At 37.9% G+C, this 22,175-nt stretch overlaps 1 protein-coding gene across 1 annotated transcript in view; it reads right to left on the minus strand.

Moving 5' to 3' along the window:
* Nucleotides 1-22,175, minus strand: part of LOC126198569 (neurobeachin) — a 1,606,419-nt gene that overhangs the window by 20,958 nt on the left and 1,563,286 nt on the right. The window contains exons 40-48 of the mRNA XM_049935000.1: nucleotides 20,418-20,558; nucleotides 15,657-15,776; nucleotides 11,219-11,371; nucleotides 7,671-7,743; nucleotides 7,078-7,172; nucleotides 6,909-6,998; nucleotides 6,533-6,710; nucleotides 5,387-5,467; nucleotides 5,131-5,298 (exon numbers count right to left, since the gene is read on the minus strand). Coding sequence (XP_049790957.1) covers nucleotides 5,131-5,298; nucleotides 5,387-5,467; nucleotides 6,533-6,710; nucleotides 6,909-6,998; nucleotides 7,078-7,172; nucleotides 7,671-7,743; nucleotides 11,219-11,371; nucleotides 15,657-15,776; nucleotides 20,418-20,558 — 1,099 coding nt within the window. The remainder of the gene's footprint in view (nucleotides 1-5,130; nucleotides 5,299-5,386; nucleotides 5,468-6,532; nucleotides 6,711-6,908; nucleotides 6,999-7,077; nucleotides 7,173-7,670; nucleotides 7,744-11,218; nucleotides 11,372-15,656; nucleotides 15,777-20,417; nucleotides 20,559-22,175) is intronic.

A 22,175-nucleotide genomic window follows, 5' to 3' on the forward strand; every position in this document is an offset into this window, starting at 1 on the left:
TTTACACTCACATACAAACAACAACAAAAACAACAACAACTACTACTACTACTACTACTACTACTACTACTACTACTACTAATACTTAAAAAACAAGGTGTTTTTGTACTGGAAAAGTCAAGATCTGTTTAATATAAACATCTGCTATGTGGATTTTCTTCATTGATTCTATTTGCTATGATAAATTGTAGATGGAGTGCAGGAGGAGGTATTTGTTCACATTCTTTAAATTATTTCACAATTTCTCTTTTCATATTGTTCATATAGACTGAAATTTAGTTGAATTACTAATTTCAGATATTGCAGAGTTAATCTCTTTCCTTAAAATAGTGCAGCATTTCCTGCCTTATGAAATCAGCCCTACTCCTCTGTTTGTCCTAATCATTTCATACAGTTTCGTTTCCACAGTACATGATGTTTTGACTCATTGTTTCATGGTAAAACAGCTATTGAAAACTGACAGAACTCCATCCATAAACACATAAGATTTAGAATGAGTATCTTTAACATTATGCGCAGCCATCCGGCCAGTTTCTTAATAATTTAAATGGGCTGTGTTGCCTGACTTTTTATTTAATGTACAGTTCTTGCTATCCTTTCTTATGGATTCCTTGTGTTGAATGTCTATCTGTTAACTTTTACTGTTCCTTACATACATGAGGACTGAGTTAAGTTGCAGAAATAATCGATCCAGTAACTGACTCTGTTGTGTGTTACCGCTAGTTTGAATATTACCTTTAACGCTATTCTCAGTGCCAAGTTATTTATGTTCATTTATGAATGTGTTTGTGAATTGCAAAAAATAAAAAGAAACACATGCAAGTGTTTATTTTGTGGACAGTTACATACAGTGTAACATCAGTAGAAGACACACACACATTTGTGTGCCATCAACTATGAGATTTAAGAAATTCAAACTGAAATCCAGGGTTTGGTGCTGTCCCTTCCTTCAATGCAAAAACCGGACATATTGCTGTGCAAGAACTGAATACTGAAACAGTGTACAATTCTGCATTGGCTCAGCAAATGCAAGTAACAATGATGACTGCACAACACTGTGCATTTGCTCTTTCTGCTATGCCAGGAATGATGTGATGCCAGATATGAAAATGATGACTATCCTCGTGACTTCTTCCACTTTGTGACCACAGACAGTCAAGAGCAATGAACTGCCCATGTGTCAGTTCAAGTGGTACTATGATTCCACCTTTTATGCCTGAACAACAAAAAATTCGTTTGTCATGGAAAATATTTTTGCACACCGACAAGTTACTGATAATCATGAACAATTTATGCTAATAGCAATTTAGATCAGCGGATGACAGCACTGGTGTTTGACATTAGTGTGCATCCGCCACATCGTCAAGCTTATCTCATTTTGAAATCTCAATTTAATGTTCAACAATAATGGAAATTCCTGGATAGAACAACATGTTCAATAAGGGAAAGGCAATCACTTGGCAATAGTGGATTGATGTGTGCAGCATTGACACATGTAATAGAAACCATTATGTGCATCTATCAGTCTGCTATAGGTAAATTACTTGTTTGCTGCACCAAATCACCAGACCAAAGGCTGAGGCACATGCTTTATCAAGGAAAAAAAGGGTTGACAAAACCCATTCAGAATTTTGGCAGGACCTGCCAGGTACAACAGTCACAATTACAATTTCGGACTATATGTTTTTGCATATTTCAAAACAGAAATTACCATCAGTAGTGGAAGTAGCATTGGTAGTGCACCACGATCAACCTACAAATAAATTGCCAAATGTGGCTGACAAAATATATGCAACATTGGACTTATCAGCATCTCTTGCTAACACATCATCAGCAGATGATGTGTCAGGTGACTCAACTTAGGGGATGTCAAACTCATTGAAACAGGTGACACTGGCCATTGCCATTGTCACACCCCGCCACCCACTGAGTTTTCCCGAAGACCTCTGGAGTTTATGTGCCACAACTGAGATGCTAGCCAAACAGATTCGAATATAGCACCTCTGAGGAAGACCTTAGTAAACAGCTGTGATCCTGACACACAACAGTGCCAAAATTACCAGTGACTTCATGATAAATTTGTATTTGCTGGTGCCACATGCTGTGACGTGCCATGGTGGATTCTTACCACCTGTTACGATTTTTCCACTCTCAAAACTAACTATTTTTTCTAATCTTTATCGTATTTTCAACTAGCTCTGCAGATGATGAAGAAATTGATGAAATGTATGATGAGATAAAAGAAATTATTCAGGTAGTGAAGGGAGATGAAAATTTAATAGTCATGGGTGACTGGAATTCGACAGTAGGAAAAGGAAGAGAAGGAAACGTATTAGGTGAATATGGGTTGGGGCCCAGAAATGAAAGAGGAAGCCACCTGGTAGAATTTTGCACAGAGCATAACTTAATCATAGCTAACACTTGGTTCAAGAATCATGAAAGAAGGTTGTATACATGGAAGAACCCTGGAGATACTAGAAGGTTTCAGGTAGATTACTTAATGGTAAGACAGAGATTTAGAAACCAGGTCTTAAATTGTAAGACATTTCCAGGGGCAGATGTGGACTCTGAGCACAATCTATTGGTTATGAACTGTAGATTAAAACTGAAGAAACTACAAAAAGGTGGGAATTTAAGGAGATGGTACCTGGATAAACTAAAAGAACCAGAGGTTGTACAGAGGTTCAGGGAGAGCCTAAGGGAACAATTGACAGGAATGTGGGAAAGAAATACAGTAGAAGAAGAATGGGTAGCTTTGAGGGATGAAATAGTGAAGGCAGCAGAGGATCAAGTAAGTAAAAAGACGAGGGCTAGTAGGAAACCTTGGGTAACAGAAGAAATACTGAATTTAATTGATGAAAGGAGAAAATACAAAAATGCAGCAAGTGAAGCAGGCAAAAAGGAATACAAATGTCTCAAAAATGAGATCGACAGGAAGTGCAAAATGGCTAAGCAGGGATGGCTAGAGGACAAATGTAAGGATGTAGAGGCTTATCTCACTAGGGGTAAGATAGATACTGCCTACAGGAAAGTTAAAGAGACCTTTGGAGAAAAGAGAGCCACTTGTATGAATATCAGGACCTCAGATGGAAACCCAGTTCTAAGCAAAGAAGGGAAAGCAGAAAGGTGGAAGGAGTATATAGAGGGTCTATACAGGAGCGATGTTCTTGAGGACAATATTATGGAAATGGAAGAGGAGGTAGATGAAGATGAAATGGGAGATATGATACTGTGTGAAGAGTTTGACAGAGCACTGAAAGACCTAAGTCGAAACATGGCTCCGGGAGTAGACAACATTCCATTAGAACTACTGACAGCCTTGGGAGAGCCAGTCCTGACAAAACTCTACCATCTGGTGAGCAAGATGTATGACACAGCCGAAATTCCCTCAGACTTCAAGAAGAATATAATAATTCCAATCCCAAAGAAAGCAGGTGCTGACAGATGTGAAAATTACCAAACTATCAGTTTAATAAGTCACAGCTGCAAAATCCTAACACAAATTCTTTACAGACAAATGGAAAAACAGGTAGAAGCCGACCTCGGGGAAGATCAGTTTGGATTCTGTAGAAATGTTGGAACACGTGAGGCAATACTGACCCTACGACTTTTCTTAGAAGAAAGATTAAGGAAAGGCTAACCTACATTTCTAGCATTTGTAGACTTAGAGAAAGCTTTTGACAATGTTGACTGGAATACTCTCTTCCAAATTCTAAAGGTGGCAGGGGTAAAATACAGGGAGCGAAAGGCTATTTACAGAGGGACATGAAAGGGAAGCAGTGGTTGGGAAGGGAGTGAGACAGGGTTGTAGCCTCTCCCCCAAGTTATTCAATCTGTATATTGAACAAGCAGTAAAGGAAACAAAAGAAAAATTCGGAGTAGGTATTAAAATCCAGGGAGAAGAAATAAAAACTTTGAGGTTCGCCGATGACATTGTAATTCTGTCAGAGACAGCAAAGGACTTGGAAGAGCAGTTGAACGGAATGGACAGTGTCTTGAAAGGAGGGTATAAGATGAACATCAACAAAAGCGAAACAAGGATAATGGAATGTAGTTGAATTAAGTCGGGTGATGCTGAGGGAATTAGATTAGGAAATGAGACAATTAAAGTAGTAAACGAGTTTTGCTATTTGGGGAGCAAAATAACTGATGATGGTTGAAGTAGAGAGGATATAAAATGTAGACTGGCAATGGCAAGGAAAGCGTTTCTGAAGAAGAGAAATTTGTTAACATCGAGTATAGATTTAAGTGTCAGGAAGTCGTTTCTGAAAGTATTTGTATGGAGTGTAGCCATGTATGGAAGTGAAACATGGATGATAAATAGTTTAGACAAGAATAGAATAGAAGCTTTTGAAATGTGGTGCTACAGAAGAATGCTGAAGATTAGATAGGTAGATCACATAACCAATGAGGAGGTATTGAATAGAATTGGGGAGAAGAGGAGTTTGTGGCACAACTTGACTAGAAGAAGGGATCGGTTGGTAGGACATGTTCTGGGGCATCAAGAGATCACCAATTTGGCACTGGAGGGCAGCGTGGAGGGTAAAAATCGTAGAGGGAGACCAAGAGATGAATACACTAAGCAGATTCAGAAGGATGTAGGCTGCAGTAGGTACTGGGAGATGATGAAGCTTGCACAGGATAGAGTAACATGGAGAGCTGCATCAAACCAGTCTCAGGACTGAAGACCACAACAACAACAACATTTTCAATACGTTTATTTATTGGCATGTGACTCTTACGAAAAAATTACAAGATCTTATTTAGACTTTATTTCACTTCAATTTGTTGCTCAGATTACACTGATATAATTAGTTATCATTAGGGCTCTCAACTAGAAAACACAATTAACTGATGTCAGATCTAAAGCTCACGACTTCTAAAACTTTACGAGTTAATCAGTATATTTGAGAAAGGTGGCCCATACTAACAAGATGTCTAGCAGCCCACTTTCCTGTAATACACTCTGAATTACCAGAAATGAGCTATCTTCCAAAATAATTGAAGTTCAGGGCCACTGTCATTTTTGACTGCAGATTTAATCATAACCATTATTAGATTCTGACTTTTTACAATCTACTTTTGTTATTTTATGGCATAATAAAATATTTTATATCAAGTAGCACTCACCAGTCTCAGTAGAGAACACTCTGAAGCTGTTGTCCCAGAAGCCACAAGCAACAAGAAAACGGCTGTCTACTGTTGTCACAAAACAGTTGGAACGTATCCGTATCTTTTGGCTGAAGTTATCACCAAGATGTCTTCTCATGGCTGGATTTGAACTGCTGCCTGATTGTGCTGTGCATACAGAATAACACATAATTTTACTTGTGTCTATGAAGCACACAGAATATTTTCATATTGCAAATTCAGATTGTCAACTTACAAAGTACAGGGTCCATTGACAGTGGAAGATTTGCTGTGGGTGTCTGTGGAGTCTCAGCGTAGCTCGGGGACTGAACAGATGCTGCAAGGAACAAAATAATGTTATGATTTTCTTATTATTAAGAGTCAAAATCATTTAGAACTATCTAAACGATAATGCTTTCACCATTTGCCCCTTATTTATTTCCTTCTGGAAACATTCTTGCAATTTTGGCTACACAGCAATTGTCAAGTGAATACTTTCAAAATTATTTACATATCACGTCCCTTGTAAAAGTTTTGAAAACCTATGAGATACTCTCACTTGCTACCATAACAAAGCATGTAAGTGAGATTAATATGATGATCCCATATCGTCAAACAATGAATATGATGTTCTTGACATTTATTATGCCTCCAATTGCAACAGTGTATCCAGAAGGAAATAAATAACAGTCGAATGGCAACAGTATTATCACTTTAACTGAATAATGTTACATTCTTTCCTTATTTTTCTATGCATTATAAAACATGAAAATTATTTCAGAAACAATCTGAGTATCAAATTTGTATGGATGTGATTTTAAAGTTACACATGCAGGAAACCTAAAAAGAAGTATGACAGCTAAAAACAAAATTGCAACAACAGGCAGGTTAGAAGGATGTTTACTTATCTACATATGAAATTTAGGTGCTTCAGAGAGAGTTGGGAATAATGTAAACCAACTGAACTTGACATGTCCATTGTCAGGAGCTAAAGACAAAAGAGGTGAAAGGAAAATTGTTCACTTACTTACTATGCATGCAAAAATGTGGTGAGCAGCAGTAGTCAGCAATAGGAATTAATTCTAAGCCTAGTTTTAAAATGACAAACACAAGAAATGTAAAAGAATTGGATGTAGCTTCATCCATTTTCCGTGTGTGTGTCTGATAACTAGACTGGAAGAGATTTCCACCCTTCCATTATCTTCCTATCTTTCCTCTCATTTTGGCTAAAACTTCTGATTAAGATTTATTCAGTTCTGAAAGCTTAATGTATGATTTTGCTAGCACTACTAAACTGTCAAGTAGGAGTTTTAATTTATCTGTACACAGTTTTTGAAACTGTACTTTGATGGTAATAATAAAAAAGGGATTAATATAGCACTGCAGGGAATACTTGACCTACCTGCATAGCTAGTGTTCCACTTGTTTAGTGCAAACTGCTGGTTTGCAGTCACAGTGACAACGGACGGAAGTGGCAACTGGGGATACGTATTTGCCGAAATGTGACAAATAGGTGAGTTGGATGGAAATTTCATTGTCATGCAGACATCTTCTGGGATGCTGGAGAACATCATTGGAGACTTGAAAAACAAAACAAACCTTGTTAGTGATGAAATACACAAGTCATCACGTGCAAAGTTATTGGCTGATTACTAAAGACATTGGTAAAAATAGTTTCATTTACTGGACCAGGCAATTATGATTCTAAACAGATATTGCACTTATGATTTTTCAGCAAGCAGGGGAAATACCAGATTGAAACTGATCAAGAGCCTCACCAGATGCATTGCAGAACTCCTAGGAGGATGTGGCTCCATTAGAAGCTGTGAAGGTGTCTGGCCAAAATTACGAATCTGATTTTCAATGGCCTGTGGGAAAAAAAAGTACACTGTACATAACTGAACAATGACAATGGATTCCTTTTGTTTATCACAGTAGATCTCTCACCTCTTTCATTACTGGATCACTAATACTGTCCATGTCCACACTTCCTTCATATGTCAAGTAGTAAAAGACATTTGTTGCTCTGACAGCTTCAGGGCCTTCAATGAAAAAAAATGATAGAATTCACTAAGGTAAACAGTAGCTTACAAAATACTATACAGCAACTCAAATAATGGAGAAAGACAAGTTAATTCTTCAATAACAGATAAAACAATAAGCAATGTAAGCAAAGCACATAAGCAAAGTAAGGAACCAACGATATCTCATTAAGAGAGGCAGAGAGAAAAGCTGATGAGGTTTAATTGTTACAACCGGCTATAAATTGCACTCTTCTAGGTAAAAAACCTTGGAAGAACTTTCAAACATCTCATTTACTTGTTAATATATCACATCATCATTTTTTTATTTGACATAGTTCTTAAAACAGTCTTTTGTTCCTTGAGACTCTTTTGGTCTTATTAAACATACACAAATATATAGTTCTGTTTTGGACATTGTTCACAACAGAAGTTATTTAATTACACAGTAGCTGACACGATTCTCTGAATCTAAAGCACTTTTAAATTTCAGAAATGAATGTAAATCACATTACTCACCTCTCTGTTTATATCCAAAAATGAGGTCAATCCACTGGTGCAATTGGCAGGACACAAATTCAGATTCCAAGGCCTGAAATGAACAAGAATCAACTAATTTCCATACCAAAATGAATACAGCCATCTGAATCACTAAGGGAAAATGAAATAATGTAGGATTTGTGGTTCTGTCAAGACAAAAATCAGTTTATTTTAAACTTCATTGGTTCTCTGAGGCACAGTCCAATCAGGAGAACCACAGAAAGAATACAATTACTGTTTGAAGTATCTACTCCACAAATTAAGCTGATCACCACCCAAAAATGCATTCGAACACCACAGTAACTTAATGAGCATGGTCATATTGGAGGTGGTATGCCGTTACTTTCTCTGAGAACTGGTTCATCCAGACAAATACAAAAAGCTCAAAAGTACAACTTTACTTTTTCAGCGCACTGCCACACACGAACACCATGTATGCTGCCAGAAAAAGTCTAAGGCAAAACTACACACTTTCTGCAAAATATTTGCACTGATTTAGATACCAGTATATATCTAAAACAAATATCAATAATTTTTGTTAAAATATAAAAATAAATCGGAACATATCTAAAGATTTTCAAGTCCTGTTTTAAATGAAAAATGTAAGTGTTATGAAGTGATGCCGGAATAGGGAAATTGTAACCATTTTTCCATCACTGTTTGATGTCATGACACAACATTTATTTCATGTTTCATCTAAGTCATCAGTCTGTTGAAGGCAGTAGTTTAACGCACTTTACATAACATATGTTGGTGAAAGACATGCCCACAGTAATAATAACTTGTAGATATTCTTTCGATGAACACAAATGTGAGTTTGCTACACACATTTTTATGATAATACTGCAATCTGAAAAACACATTCAGTTTTGGATGTGGTTACAAGATTAAAGGGGGCACAGGGAATAGGTTTTGCAGTAAAGCCATACACATCATTATGAATCATAAGTAGTGAGGGAAGTCTCTGGACATCAATGGATTTTATGCCTAGACTTCAAAACTAAACAGGCACTGCAGCTCTTTTCCCCTCAGTGATGAGAGATATTTTTTGCAATAATAAACTCATTTCATGAAGTGAATGCAAGAGCCACGTCTTTTGAACAGCAGATGATCAACAGGAACCAGCCCAGAGTGATGTTGTACAGCGAGAGGCTTCTTTTGTCAAATAAATAGTGGTTTGAGGAAATCAATGATGTAGTTAATGCCATGGATAAAGGATGGTAGCTTGCAATGTCTCTGTGCTCTTGTTTCTATCTTATTCTCCTGCCCCATCTACTACCTGTGGTTTTCCTTGGTTTCTCTATCATCATCTCTCTCACCTTTTGGCACTACAATGTATAACTCTTTATTTCACATACCCCTTTCTCACCATCCTATAACACCACAGCTCATCTCACCTCTGTTTCTCTTCATCTATCATTTTCACATATTCCCAATACATTCTTCCAAGTTTTGACTTGGAACTTCAAAACATAAATAATTATTACTCATTATTAGAACCTTCAGTTTTCAGTTAGAGCTATTATAGTCTTCTGTTACTTTTCACTCCTAATCTACTCCATAGTTCTCTTTCTAACTCAGAATATTCTTCAACAATTACCTATGATCCCTTTACTTGTCGAAGCCTTCCCCCACCCCCTCCTCCTCCCCAACTGCTTCTGGGTATCAGTCAGTGTTACTCAAGTCGTCATTGTTCCAAAATATGGTAAGTAGTTACTGATTTCCAAGATTATGTTAGTTAATGTTATTTTTTTGATGTGCTCATTTTAAAGCAAAACAGTAATTACAAGCTTCCACAATTCACATGATGAGTGAGTCAATGAATTACTTTTTTAGTGAAGAAGTGGAAATGAAATGTATAATGAACGTATTTATAATAATTACTTGTTAGGACTAAATTTTTAATGTATTTTTTGCATAGTCTAGTAATGGCTAATATGTGTAAGGATACTAATGACTATTGGTATTTCAAACATTGAAGGATAGTTAACATTAGCAGTTGAGACACAGCAAGGTAGGATGGTTCCACTTGCTACAATTCTACTCCTTAAACACATAAAATATGTTTTCTTTGTTCCCTTGTTCACGTATTGCATATCAAAGCTACAAAAAATCTAAATTTTTATTCATGATACATCTGATAAATGTTTATTATTCACTGCATAGTTTCCTGATTATTCATGACAATAGTATAGTTAAAAATCTTTATTTTCCTTCAATATCCATCATAGTTGTGATGACAGTCATTTCTTTGTGGTGACTAGCTTCAGACAATCACGTCCATTTCCAAACCGTGCTCTTAGATGTTAGTGTAATCATACAGTTCCCTCCACTTACAGTTACATCTAAGGCTATGGTTTGAAAATGGACGTAACTGGCTGAGAAACTACTCACCACAAATAAATAACTTTTAACACAGTTTAATGGATATTGAAAGTAAATAAAGATCTTAATAACCCAAGTTGCTGGTACTATCCTCCATCAGAATGTTGGAACTTCATAAAATAGTAGTTAGATTACTTGAAAATATTTTATTTAAAGAACGATTCAGAATTTATGTTACCCATAGACCGTGTGGATGTCAAAATTCAAGGATGTTAAAATGTTTGTTTGTTCTGAAATTGACCTAGTTCACTCAAAAGCCCTTATTCTCCACTTTCCAACAAAAGTTTTACTTTTCCAAAAACTCAATACTTCAAAAGGTACTTGTATTTGAAATTTTTGTTTTGTACAATGTGTATCTTAAAATGCAATGATTTCTGAAATTCAGTACTATAGTTTTGCACATTTGATTTTTCTATTTACAAAAATGTACACGTTCACTAAAATAACCTGTTAATTTGTTAATTAGTCCAGTTATGGAATTGGACTTTCTTGAAATCTCTTGGCATATTTTGGGAACCCCTGTGCACATTAAATTACTCTCCCACAGAGTAGTACCTATAATTTGGCCATTTGTTGACATACAGATTCTAGATAAACAAACTTATTTCTTTGCCTGTAGTACTGCTGTATCCTTTAATTTTGCTATCTTTAACAGTCCGCTATTTTGTCAACTCATAAATTTCTGTGACAGATGCATCCACAAATAGATGTTGTGAACAATGGACGAGTCAATCAGGGGCTAGCAGATATCTCATAAACAATCTATGTCACTCAGAGTGACAAGATAATATGTTATCAACTTAAAAATTCTGTCAAATCACTCTGACCTCAGATATATTAGCCGTGAAAATTACTGAATACAATTTGCTTACTGAACTGTTACCAAGTGACAAAAAATATGAGGAGACTGAAAAATAATTTCAGTAGCATTGCTTGCTTATGTTATTTAACATTGGTTCACCAAATTCAACAATCACAGTATGATGATCAAAGAAGAAAGGACAAGAGATTTATATAGTATGAAAATCAAGTTCGTAATGCTTCACAGTGAAATTACACAATACATATGCACAAAAAAAGGACCTCTGGAAAATGAACAGTTATTATTTTACTAGTACCCTATAAGAACTGATTCTTCTTACCATTCTGTTGATACGAACAAATTCTTCAGGAGATGAAGCCCAGGGAGGCAGTTCTACATCTCCTACAGCTGTGCCATCTTCTTGCTGGCCCAATCTATAGCGATTCGCATTCACTAGCATTTCCGGAAGGAAGAAAAACTCTGGTATGAGTTCCTGTAAAGATATGAATGTCACAAAAACATGAGGACTTCCTTCAAATTCTTTATTCTGACAACAAAGTACTACCATAATTCTGTACTTGTAACACCTATGAATTTAGGAATGTGTCTACTACTAACAAGTGATTATTCTCCCTTTAAATTTGGCAAAAATTAATAATAATAATAATAATAATAATAATAGACTTTTGTGTGTCACCTAACTTTACAAGGTTAGACAGAAGGATAATAATCATTGGACACTCTGTACACAATTTATGATTTGTGGGTCCACCTTGATGCTACACTTTGTTAAACCCTAATTACTTTCAGTGACAATTTAGCTAATATCAGTGGCCTTTTATTCTATTTCTATTTCTCCCCTCACATATCATAAACATGTTACATGTCTGGTTTTCTCACACAGCATACCATGTAACTGATGTCAATTTATTTGCTAACTACTTTGAAATCTTCATTCTCATCCATAAAAAGGTAGCTAACAAATAAAATTTCATTGTGTGTTTACACCACAGCAGGCATCTCAATTTTGTCTGTCTGCTGAGTTTCAGCTGGTAGACAATACGTTATCAAAGGTACTACTGTGTTCAGTATAGGGTTTTGCTTTGTGTGCTAATTGATCTGCTGACTTAGTTTTGCAACACGTTGTCCGTCAGTTAATGTTGTGATTTTCTAGGTACGCGCATGAGTTTGTTCATTTATAGTTTCTACAGACAAGATATTACAGGTTTTATAAATATATGTGTTTCTGTTGCACCTGTAGCGACAATTTCACAGAGTGCCATCAGCTGAGACTGATGTCAGCTGCCGCGCTCACATGAACTGTCAAAAAGTTCATGCCAGAGGCACTGGGTTTTTTCTGTGTTCTGCGCTGCGATGTTACAGCTTTCCTTGACTGCTTATAGTTGTGGAGATGTCAGAGAATTTTTCTTGCAATTAGAGACCATTCGTTTTTACTTCAACCTCATTTATTGCTACAGTTATTACATTGTTATTCAAGTACCTGCTGTATGTCATCAGTTAATGAAGTTACTCAATTAAGAGATCAAATGGCATTTAAAATTACACACTATCTGGCTAAAGTAGAACACACAATTGTAAGTTTGGAGAGCTAACAACTAGAGGTTCAGACAATGGTGACCCTGATGTGATTTAGCCTGCGCTATCACAAAGGAGTAACTCAACTTGTGAGTGAATCAAGATTTATGAACTATGGCAGTATTACCAGACTTACCATATGTTTATCACCCTTCAGGCCACATAACCCAACACTGTGGTTTGGACAAGTTGAAGCCAATTTTGATTATGCCGGAATAGCTATGGACTCTACCAAGTTCACAATAGTTGTGAGCCAGTTAGACATTCAGTACACAGCCAAGATTGAAGACACATAACTGCACCACCTACCATGAACTCCTATGAGAAGCTTAAGTCAGAGTTAATATGCAGAGTCTCTGCATCTTAAGAAGAACAGATTAGGCAAGATTTAATTCAGGAGGATACTGGTAATAGGAAGCCATCTCTGTGTCTTAGGCACTTGGGAAAAAAAGTCATCATTGGCACAGTGCCTGCCAACTTGCTACGTGCATCCACACCACAAGTGAAGACAATAATAGGATCACAAACAGTGATGGCCTCCGATTCAGTGGCCAATTTGGCTGTCAAGATCGTGGATATAATGACGGCTGCACCAATAAGTACAGTGACAAGCATTGTGCAACAGCATATCACCAACAATGGCAACATGTGCAACCTACGACAATCTTGCAGTCAAGGTTGATGTGCTCACCAAAGAGATTAGCGAGTTGTTATCCCAGCCTGATCATAGTAATGACAGAAACTGATACCATAAAAGGTCAAGAAGCCATTCTTCTGCAACCTCTTTGACTTCTGGGACAGGTAAACCATCCATCTGTTGGTATCATTGCAGATTTGGTGACATGGCGTGCAAATGCACCACATCTTTTGCCTTCCCAGATGCCAGTGGCAATCGGACATAGCCACATCATTTCACTGCTGAGCACAATCACAGCACCTGTTTATAAGCACCAGCAAGTCAGGCTGCAAGTATTCAGTAGACACAGGGTCAGATCTATATCTCCACAGACCCTGCTATATGGCAGTCAACCACCAACCTTGTTTGTCTATCTGTGGCAAACAGTTCTTCTATAACAATGGAGCTGATTTTTTGGTGTTCAACCACCAACTACCAGACATGATGAATGCGTGAATTGTTAACAGCATCATCAGCCTGACAGCTTCGGGTTTCTGATGTAGTGCAATGGCCAAGATTTTGCAAGTGGCCAGCAGTGACAGCGAATACTCGGGCTTACTGCGACAGTTTCCAGCCCCGGCATGCTTACCTGGAGTGCCTTTAGAGGTATGTCACAATATCATAAATCATATTAAGACTACTGACTGATGGTCTGCCTATCTCATGTTGACCCAGATGTTAGATCCTGAGTGCTTAGTCATTGTGAAGGTGGAATTTGACATCAAGGCACCATTCGTCCATCCAGTAGTCCACGGTCTTCTCTATTACAGCTTGTATCAAAAAAGGGTGGTGCATGGTATTCGTGTGGAGACTATCACGCACTTAAAACTTTAACAGTGTCAGACCAGAATCCAGAGCCTTTGCTATGTAACTACAATCATGCTTTATCCCGAGCGACCTTGTTCAGTGTGCTTGATTATGCTAAGATGTTTACACAAACTCCTGTGGTAGAGGAAGATATTCCAAAGACAGCCATCATCACTATTTGGATTGTTTGAGAGCCGTTTAATGACATTTGGCCTAAGGAATGCTGTGCAGATATTCAAAGATTTATTGATTAAGTCTTCCCCACGGCTTTGTCCACAGCTGAGCAACACAAACAGCATTTAATTTGAAGTTTTTAAATGCTTAGAACACTGTTGCATGGTTCTCAACACCACTAAGGGCATGTTTGGTCAGTTGCAGATCAACTTTCTATGACACGAGATTTCATCTGCCATCTTGCTACCAATACTGGAAAAAGTCAGAGCCATCCTGTAGACTGTGAACAAAAGACTGCTAAGGGATTACATTGCTTTCTGGGCATGCTAAACTTCTCTCATCAAGATCTGCCACACTTGGCTGAGCTACAACTACCATTGACCGCAGCACACATTGGTCAATTATCAAAGGCAGCTCCCTGATTCAGTGGATAGGCACCATGAGTTCTATCTTGCATACTAAATTACTCAGAAAAGACAGAAGTTTATAAAAATCCATCATAAATGTTCAATATGTCCTCCATTGGCTGCATGGACGACACCTAGCTGATAGCCAAATTCATCCCAAACTGAGCGTAAGCTACAGCAGCTGATGTTCTGGTTTTTAGTTCATCAATGTCACGAGGTAAGGAATGAATGCGAACACATTATTTGACATATCCCCACAGGAAGAAATCACATGGTGTTAAGTCAGGGGACATAGGAGGCCAAGAGGGTAACGTCTGGTCTTGCAGTCCTGTACGCCCTATCCAACGTTGAGGCACGTTGGCGTTAAGGAAACTGCGCACGTTGTAGTGCCAGTGTGGTGGTGCTCCATCTTGCTGATAGATGAAATTGTCAGAGTCAAGTAGTGGAAATAACCAGTACCGTAGCATTGCAAGATATGATTGTCCTGTTACAGTTTCTTCCTCAAAAAAGTAGGACCCATAAACCTTGCTTTGCGAAACAGCACAAAAAACATTCACTTTTGATGAATCACATTCATGTTCAATTGTTTCACGAGGATTTTCGAGCCACCATATACACACATTATGACGGTGAACCTTACCGCTATTATGAAAAGTTGCCTCACTGCTGAATATCAACCATAACATAAAAGTGTCATCCTCCATGTCCACACTCCAGGTCAGCGCTCGTAGCAACATCTAGCAGATTTTTTTCTCAAACTCTAGACCATGCATTACATCTAGCGCTGTTTCAGTTACCTAGTGACATTTGTCTCAATATTAAAATAGTTAAAATTGGGTCATTCTTTTTGGGACACCCTGTACTTAGAAACAAGTGACAATTATTTTCGAGTGGCTGGAAGAAATGTATAAAGTTGGATGAAATAAAACTTGTATTTGACAAATAGTTCAAGATTGAAGAAATTAATGTAAAGTATCTGAATTTAAGGCAACACCCATGGACCTAAAGAAGCTGGATGACAAAATGTAGAAAGAGCATATTTAATTCAATATTACTTGAATACAATGCACATAGGAATTGGAACTTTCAGTTTCAAATTAATAGCCCAGTAAACTAACCTTTACATCAGAGGTGTCCCTCTGACAATTCTTCCAGGATAGTGCCAGTGATGAAAACAGCCTGTTAGGATGATCAAATTTTCCACCTTGGAGTGCCAGAAACATTGTTGTCATTGGTTCCTGCGGCAAAATTCACACACAAAATATAGATGTTACGGCATAAACATAATTTAATAATATTTTTACAACAAAGTGGAAAGTATTTCATCTAATGTGTAGGAAATGTGGAACAATGAACAGACACAGTACTGTGCACAGTAGGATAGGAACATCAGGGTTAAAGTGGTATGGGCATTTAAAGAGAATGGACACCAAGAAGATTCCCAAGAAAATACATGAAATAGAGATGTGATAGAAACTACGAAGTGGAACCAACTGATAAATGGCTGGAAGATATGGACAAGTGTGTTGAAAAAAAGAGGAGAGGACTGGACTGGAGAGAACACAGAAAGATGGTGGGAAACCTGGACTTTCCTTCCAAAAATATTTTTTTTTTCCAAATCTAATATAGCTATGAATGTAATAAATGTTTGGATGTGAAATTTGCAAATCCATAATTAACCCTAATTCAACTCAACTTCATTGTTCAATACGTTCATTTGGTTATTCTGAATCCATTAGTATAATCAGTTTGGCTAAAGACTGTGGTAAGTACAAAATATTAGTAATTTCAAGTTATGTTATCATTGTTGTTATTCAAACAGACAAACAATTACAGACTTTCTGATACAGTGAACAAAAATGCAGTAAAAATAAATAGAGTACTTATACAACCAGTGCCATAGATATGGTATCAGCACCTGTACTCAATTAATTTTGAAGTAACTAACATATTTGGATAAAATATTGTTACTGAAATAGACTCACATATTTAGACAAAGTAACCAGTGTAATTCTTTAGAAATTATTACAGTATCTGAAATTTCTTGCTTAAGAAAATCCTCCATTCAGTAACTCAGAAATTTAAACCTTTAATTGTAATTTGTGAAAATCTGGCAAACAACAACAGCTAAATTCAGTTTTAATTATAGTAAAATTATAAAAGAAACATGGCAGAAGCCATGTGAGTTCACTCTGTGATGAGTTTTCAAATGCATACATTCTATGTCCACTAATATAGAGTAATGTACCACAATTGATTTAGTACGTATTACAAGTCAGAAAATGTACCATGTTTTAACTAAAATTCACATGTGGGAGTTTATTAATGCCGTATCCTGCTACTAGTGCATATGAGTACGAGTGTGAGTGTGCCAACTGTGGTGTCACCATGTTTGTGTGCTCGAATTGACCACCAACTATAATAGCAGGGGCCGGCCACTGGAGGCCACCTACGGGAGGTGTGTGCACAGCTCGGGCTCTGCCGAGCCGCTTGCCAGAGACTTGCACACATATATGCACAGAGTAGCGCTGACTGACTATATTCATCCAGTTGTACCACTCACATCAGTCATTCTGTGTCTTGTTATGTTTAGATTCAAGAGAACCTTACGAATAAAGCCGTATTTGTGTTACTTGTATAAGTTTCATGTATTACTTGATTACTACACAACTGGCAACAAGGATGGGATGGTTTGTGTATGTGCAGTCTGTAAGTGCAATTTGATCAAGCTGTGGACACCACACTACTGGCCCTGAGTGATGATTCAGCCAAGCATTGGGAAGCTTACTAAAAAAGACTCAGACAGCATTTTTTGGCTTTTGGTGTGACAGACTCAAATCTGTGCTAAGCCTTCTGCCTCTTGTGTATGCCACTTACAATGCATCAATTACAGTGTCAGTTTGCCCTTTTACAAGAACCAGCAGCTCTTACTTACCAAAAAAGTCATACAGGGCAACCAAACTTCTTGGCCTTAGCAATAAGTGTCAGTTTGTTACTAATGCCCATAATGACTCTTAAGCACACTCTATGGTGTACAACACAATTATCTGTTTAGCCTCGGACACGGAAGTGCACCAGATGGCTCTACTCTGTGAAAATCCCCCCATTGGCAGAAGTTTTGCAAGTAGCGCATGACAGCGTGCACAAGGAAGAGGCAGTGGCAGCAGTAAACATTGAGTCCAGTGCTGAGCAGACAAAGGCCAGCCCAAGTAGCCGTGACTGCCATAGTGATGGAGTCAGCATTATCTGTTTCCATCTTGTCTTTTCGCTTTGTCCAGCATGAACATTTGGCATGCCATAAGTGCTGGGCTACTTGTAATGCTTTCCCAATGAAAGGCCACATTGTCTCCATGTGTTGTCAGCTGAAGGTTGTTCAGAATATGGACATGGACAAACTGTGTGACTCCAATGTTTGTGACTTCTCCAAAGTTGTTTATGGAGTTAAGTGTTTTTTGCCAAGTGCTTCAGCTACAGGTCAACACAGGTGCTGCAGTGACGTTTTTTGAATTGAAGGATGCGTAGAAAAATGGGTTAACCCTCAAATACAAAAAACTTTAAGACAAGTGCTGTCATCTCTTTCTGGGTACAGGAATTATAAAAATTGACATTGATCTCACCCCTAAATATCACACTAGGATGTAATACAACAACGAGAATGTCTTGCGTTTCGCTAGATATGATTTCTGTAATGTCAAAAACGGGCTAACCTTTTGCTACACTCCAGCTTCCCCACTCTGGAAAGAATCTGAGTAGCTGAGGAGCAGGACAGCTGATAGTGTGCAATATGATAAACAGACAACAGATAATTAACTGTAATTTAAAAAGTTTTTGGGCCTGAGGTAGATTACATTGGATTTATTAAAAGTGTAAACATGAAGTATAATTCTTGTGTAATATGTAATATTAATCACTTTATGAATCTGGTTTAGAGCATTTGAAGTGTTCAGTTGGCACATTCAGTACAGAATACAAACAGTGAACAAGGCGGATGTGTTTGCCCGCACACACGAACAGACATACAGACCAACCATGGCAGATGTAGTAATGGAAATCGACAAAAGTGTCAAAAAATCAGTGGAAATTATTGAAAGAGGAAGCATAACCCACAGAACTGGTGCAAAGAAGATGAGAAGAACAAGAACATGTTGACCATCAAATGGAAGTGAAAGTGAAACATGCAATGTGACAGATGTGGAAGAAACAACAGCAGAAATTGGAGTATGAAGACTAACAAATTCGTATCCAAGACTACACATGTGTTAACAGCAGTGGAAATTGCCACTTATGATGCTTCCCAAATAAAAGAAGCGAAATGCATATGGCAAGAAACAAACTGCCTTCATTTAGTTGCATAGATGGTACATACCTCCATGAAAGAAGCAAAACAGTTGTAAAGATGCAATAATCGCAAGGGTGTACTGAAAAAGGCAAAAATCACAAGATTCAATTTGAGCCTATGTGAGAAAATGCTTCGATATTGTACCTGCAGGTACACAGGAGAGAAGTTGTTTCTTTATTTCTGAAATCTAAGTAACAATGATCTTCAAAATTCTCATATATTTGGATGTGTGAATCTGAATCCTGTCAAGCGGTGGTACACTGATGATCCACAGAGGAGTAGGTGGCAGACAACCAATGTCTATAAGGTTACTTGTAGGTGAAGTAGATATTCAGATTTGTAAGAAAGCTTATCTAGCAATCTTTGGTATAAATATATATAAAAGATTCTGTAACTTACCAAACAAAAGCGTTGGTATGTTGATAGGACACAAGAAAAAACACGCAAACACACACACAAATTTCAAGCTTTCGCAACCCAAGGTTGCTTCATCAGGAAAGAGGAAAGGAGAGGGAAAGACGAAAGGATGTGGGTTTTAAGGGAGAGGGTAAGGAGTCATTCCAATCCCGAGAGTGGAAAGACTTGCCTTAGGGGGAAAAAAGGACGGGTATACGCTCGCACACACACACATCTCCATCTGCAAATATACAGACACAGGCAGACATATATTCATATCATTAATTTGAACCCAACAATCTTTGGTATAAGCAATAGATGCCTATCCCATTTGAGTCAACGAAAGAAAATGTCTGAAACCCCTGAAGCCAGTCCCTGGAATTCATTAGGCAACAAGACACTGGACGTACATTCACAGTGCCACCGCTGCGGATCCAATGGATGTATCTCATGTCAGGTCACCGGCATCTACTCCGTCGCCTGGACACCCATTTTGCACGAGGGTGAGGTATGCTGTCTCCTGTTACCAGTGCATGTGAGTGTGAGTGCGCCAAGTGTGGTGTTATGGTTAGGTTACTGCACTCAAACAATATTAAAGGACATCAACTGAGTGTAGTATGAGGTTACTCATTTATCTGTGCATAACTGAAGTATATGAGACTTGAACTGGCCATAAACAGTCGTTTATACAGCATTCACAAACAAATAAACTGTGTGAACTGCAATTTTGGTATAGTCTACATTATTGACAGTAAATTATTCCCACCACTAACCATTCAGCCCGTTTTGATGGTGACACCGCTACCAAGGCTAACTATGCAGGTGAAAACAGGTAAGCTACAAGTTATGGTAGTGAGTGTATGTGATTTTCAACTGGCTTGCTCTTTACAATCAGCACTAAATTATCTTTAAAGGTCTTTGGTACACACTGTGCACAATGCACTTTATGTGAAAATCTATGACAAGGGCTCCAGCTCTAGATATTTGTGCAATACATCAAAATGCAAAATCTCTCCACCTGAAACGATCTTTCCAATATCAGTGTTAACAAATACTCTTACTATTTTGCAGCTTCCATGGTAGGTTGGCTATTGTATCCTTTTTACTTAGATCATACATGGAATAATGGAAGCAGGTTACATACCACACGGATGAGCCAGTTGAGTACGAATGCAGCTGTGGAGTAATGTGTGCCGTAATGGAACGGTGGGATGGACTCGTGCTCCCAGCTAGCATAGCGCTCCTCAAAGTAAGCTCTGCGGCTGGGATTCAGGGCTCCAATTGGCTGCAACATGGCAGGGCATCTATTAAATATAATGTAAGATACTGCCACAAATAAGAAAATAAAACATATACAAATTGGCATAATTATCGTCAGACTAGGTGAACACAAAATTGCATTCAGTTGTTTGGCCTTTAAAGGTGATTTGGCAATATTTTCCAACAGGTAAGAAGTGACCTACTTCCTTCAAGAACTCCATGAAATTGTAACCCAAATTGTAATATATGGAAGGATTGCCGGAGTGCCTCAATGGTCAAATCTTGATATCAAGATAGTTTTAGTAGTTGAATTCTAATGTTCATGAGTAATTATCCAACTATCAAGGTTAAATAAGGGTTGTTGTTCTTGTGGTCTTCAGTCCTGAGACTGGTTTGATGCAGCTCTCCATGCTACTCTATCCTGTGCAAGCTTCATCATCTCCCAGTACCTACTGCAACCTACATCCTTCTGAATCTGCTTTGTGTATTGATCTCTTGGTCTCCCTCTACGATTTTTACCCTCCACGCTGCCCTCCAATGCTAAATTTGTGATCCCTTGATGCCTCAAAACATGTCCTACCAACCGATCCCTTCTTCTAGTCAAGTTGTGCCACAAACTTCTCTTCTCCCCAATCCTATTCAATACCTCCTCATTAGTTACGTGATCTACCCACCTTATCTTCAGCATTCTTCTGTAGCACCACATTTCGAAAGCTTCTATTCTCTTCTTGTCCAAACTGGTTATCGTCCATGTTTCACTTCCATACATGGCTACACTCCATACAAATACTTTCAGAAACGACTTCCTGACACTTAAATATATACTCGATGTTAACAAATTCCTCTTCTTCAGAAACGATTTCCTTGCCATTGCCAGTCTACATTTTATATCTTCTCTACTTCGACCATCACCAGTCATTTTACTCCCCAAATAGCAAAACTCCTTTACTACTGTAAGTGTCTCATTTCCTAATCTAATCCCCTCAGCATCACCCGATTTAATTTGACTACATTACATTATCCTCGTTTTGCTTTTGTTGATGTTCATCTTATATCCTCCTTTCAAGACACTGTCCATTTCATACAACTGCTCTTCCAAGTCCTTTGCTGTCTCTGACAGAATTACAATGTCATCGGCAAACCTCAAAGTTTTTACTTCTTCTCCATGAATTTTAATACCTACTCCGAATTTTTCTTTTGTTTCCTTCACTGCTTGCTCAATATACAGATTGAATAACATCGGGGAGAGGATACAACCCTGTCACATTCCATTCCCAACCACTGCTTCCCTTTCATGTCCCTCGACTCTTATAACTGCCATCTGGTTTCTGTACAAATTGTAAATAGCCTTTCGCTCCCTGTATTTTACCCCTGCCAACTTCAGAATTTGAAAGCTTTCTCTAAGTCTACAAATGCTAGAAACGTAGGTTTGCCTTTTCTTAATCTTTCTTCTCAGATAAGTCGTAAGGTTAGTATTGCCTCACGTGTTCCAACATTTCTACGGAATCCAAACTGATCTTCCCCGAGGTCCGCTTCTACCAGTTTTTCCATTCGTCTGTAAAGAATTCGTGTCAGTATTTTGCAGCTGTGAATTATTAAACTGATAGTTCGGTAATTTTCACATCTGTCAACACCTGCTTTC

Source organism: Schistocerca nitens, chromosome 8 (assembly GCF_023898315.1).
Source record: "Schistocerca nitens isolate TAMUIC-IGC-003100 chromosome 8, iqSchNite1.1, whole genome shotgun sequence".
NCBI lineage: Eukaryota > Metazoa > Arthropoda > Insecta > Orthoptera > Acrididae > Schistocerca > Schistocerca nitens.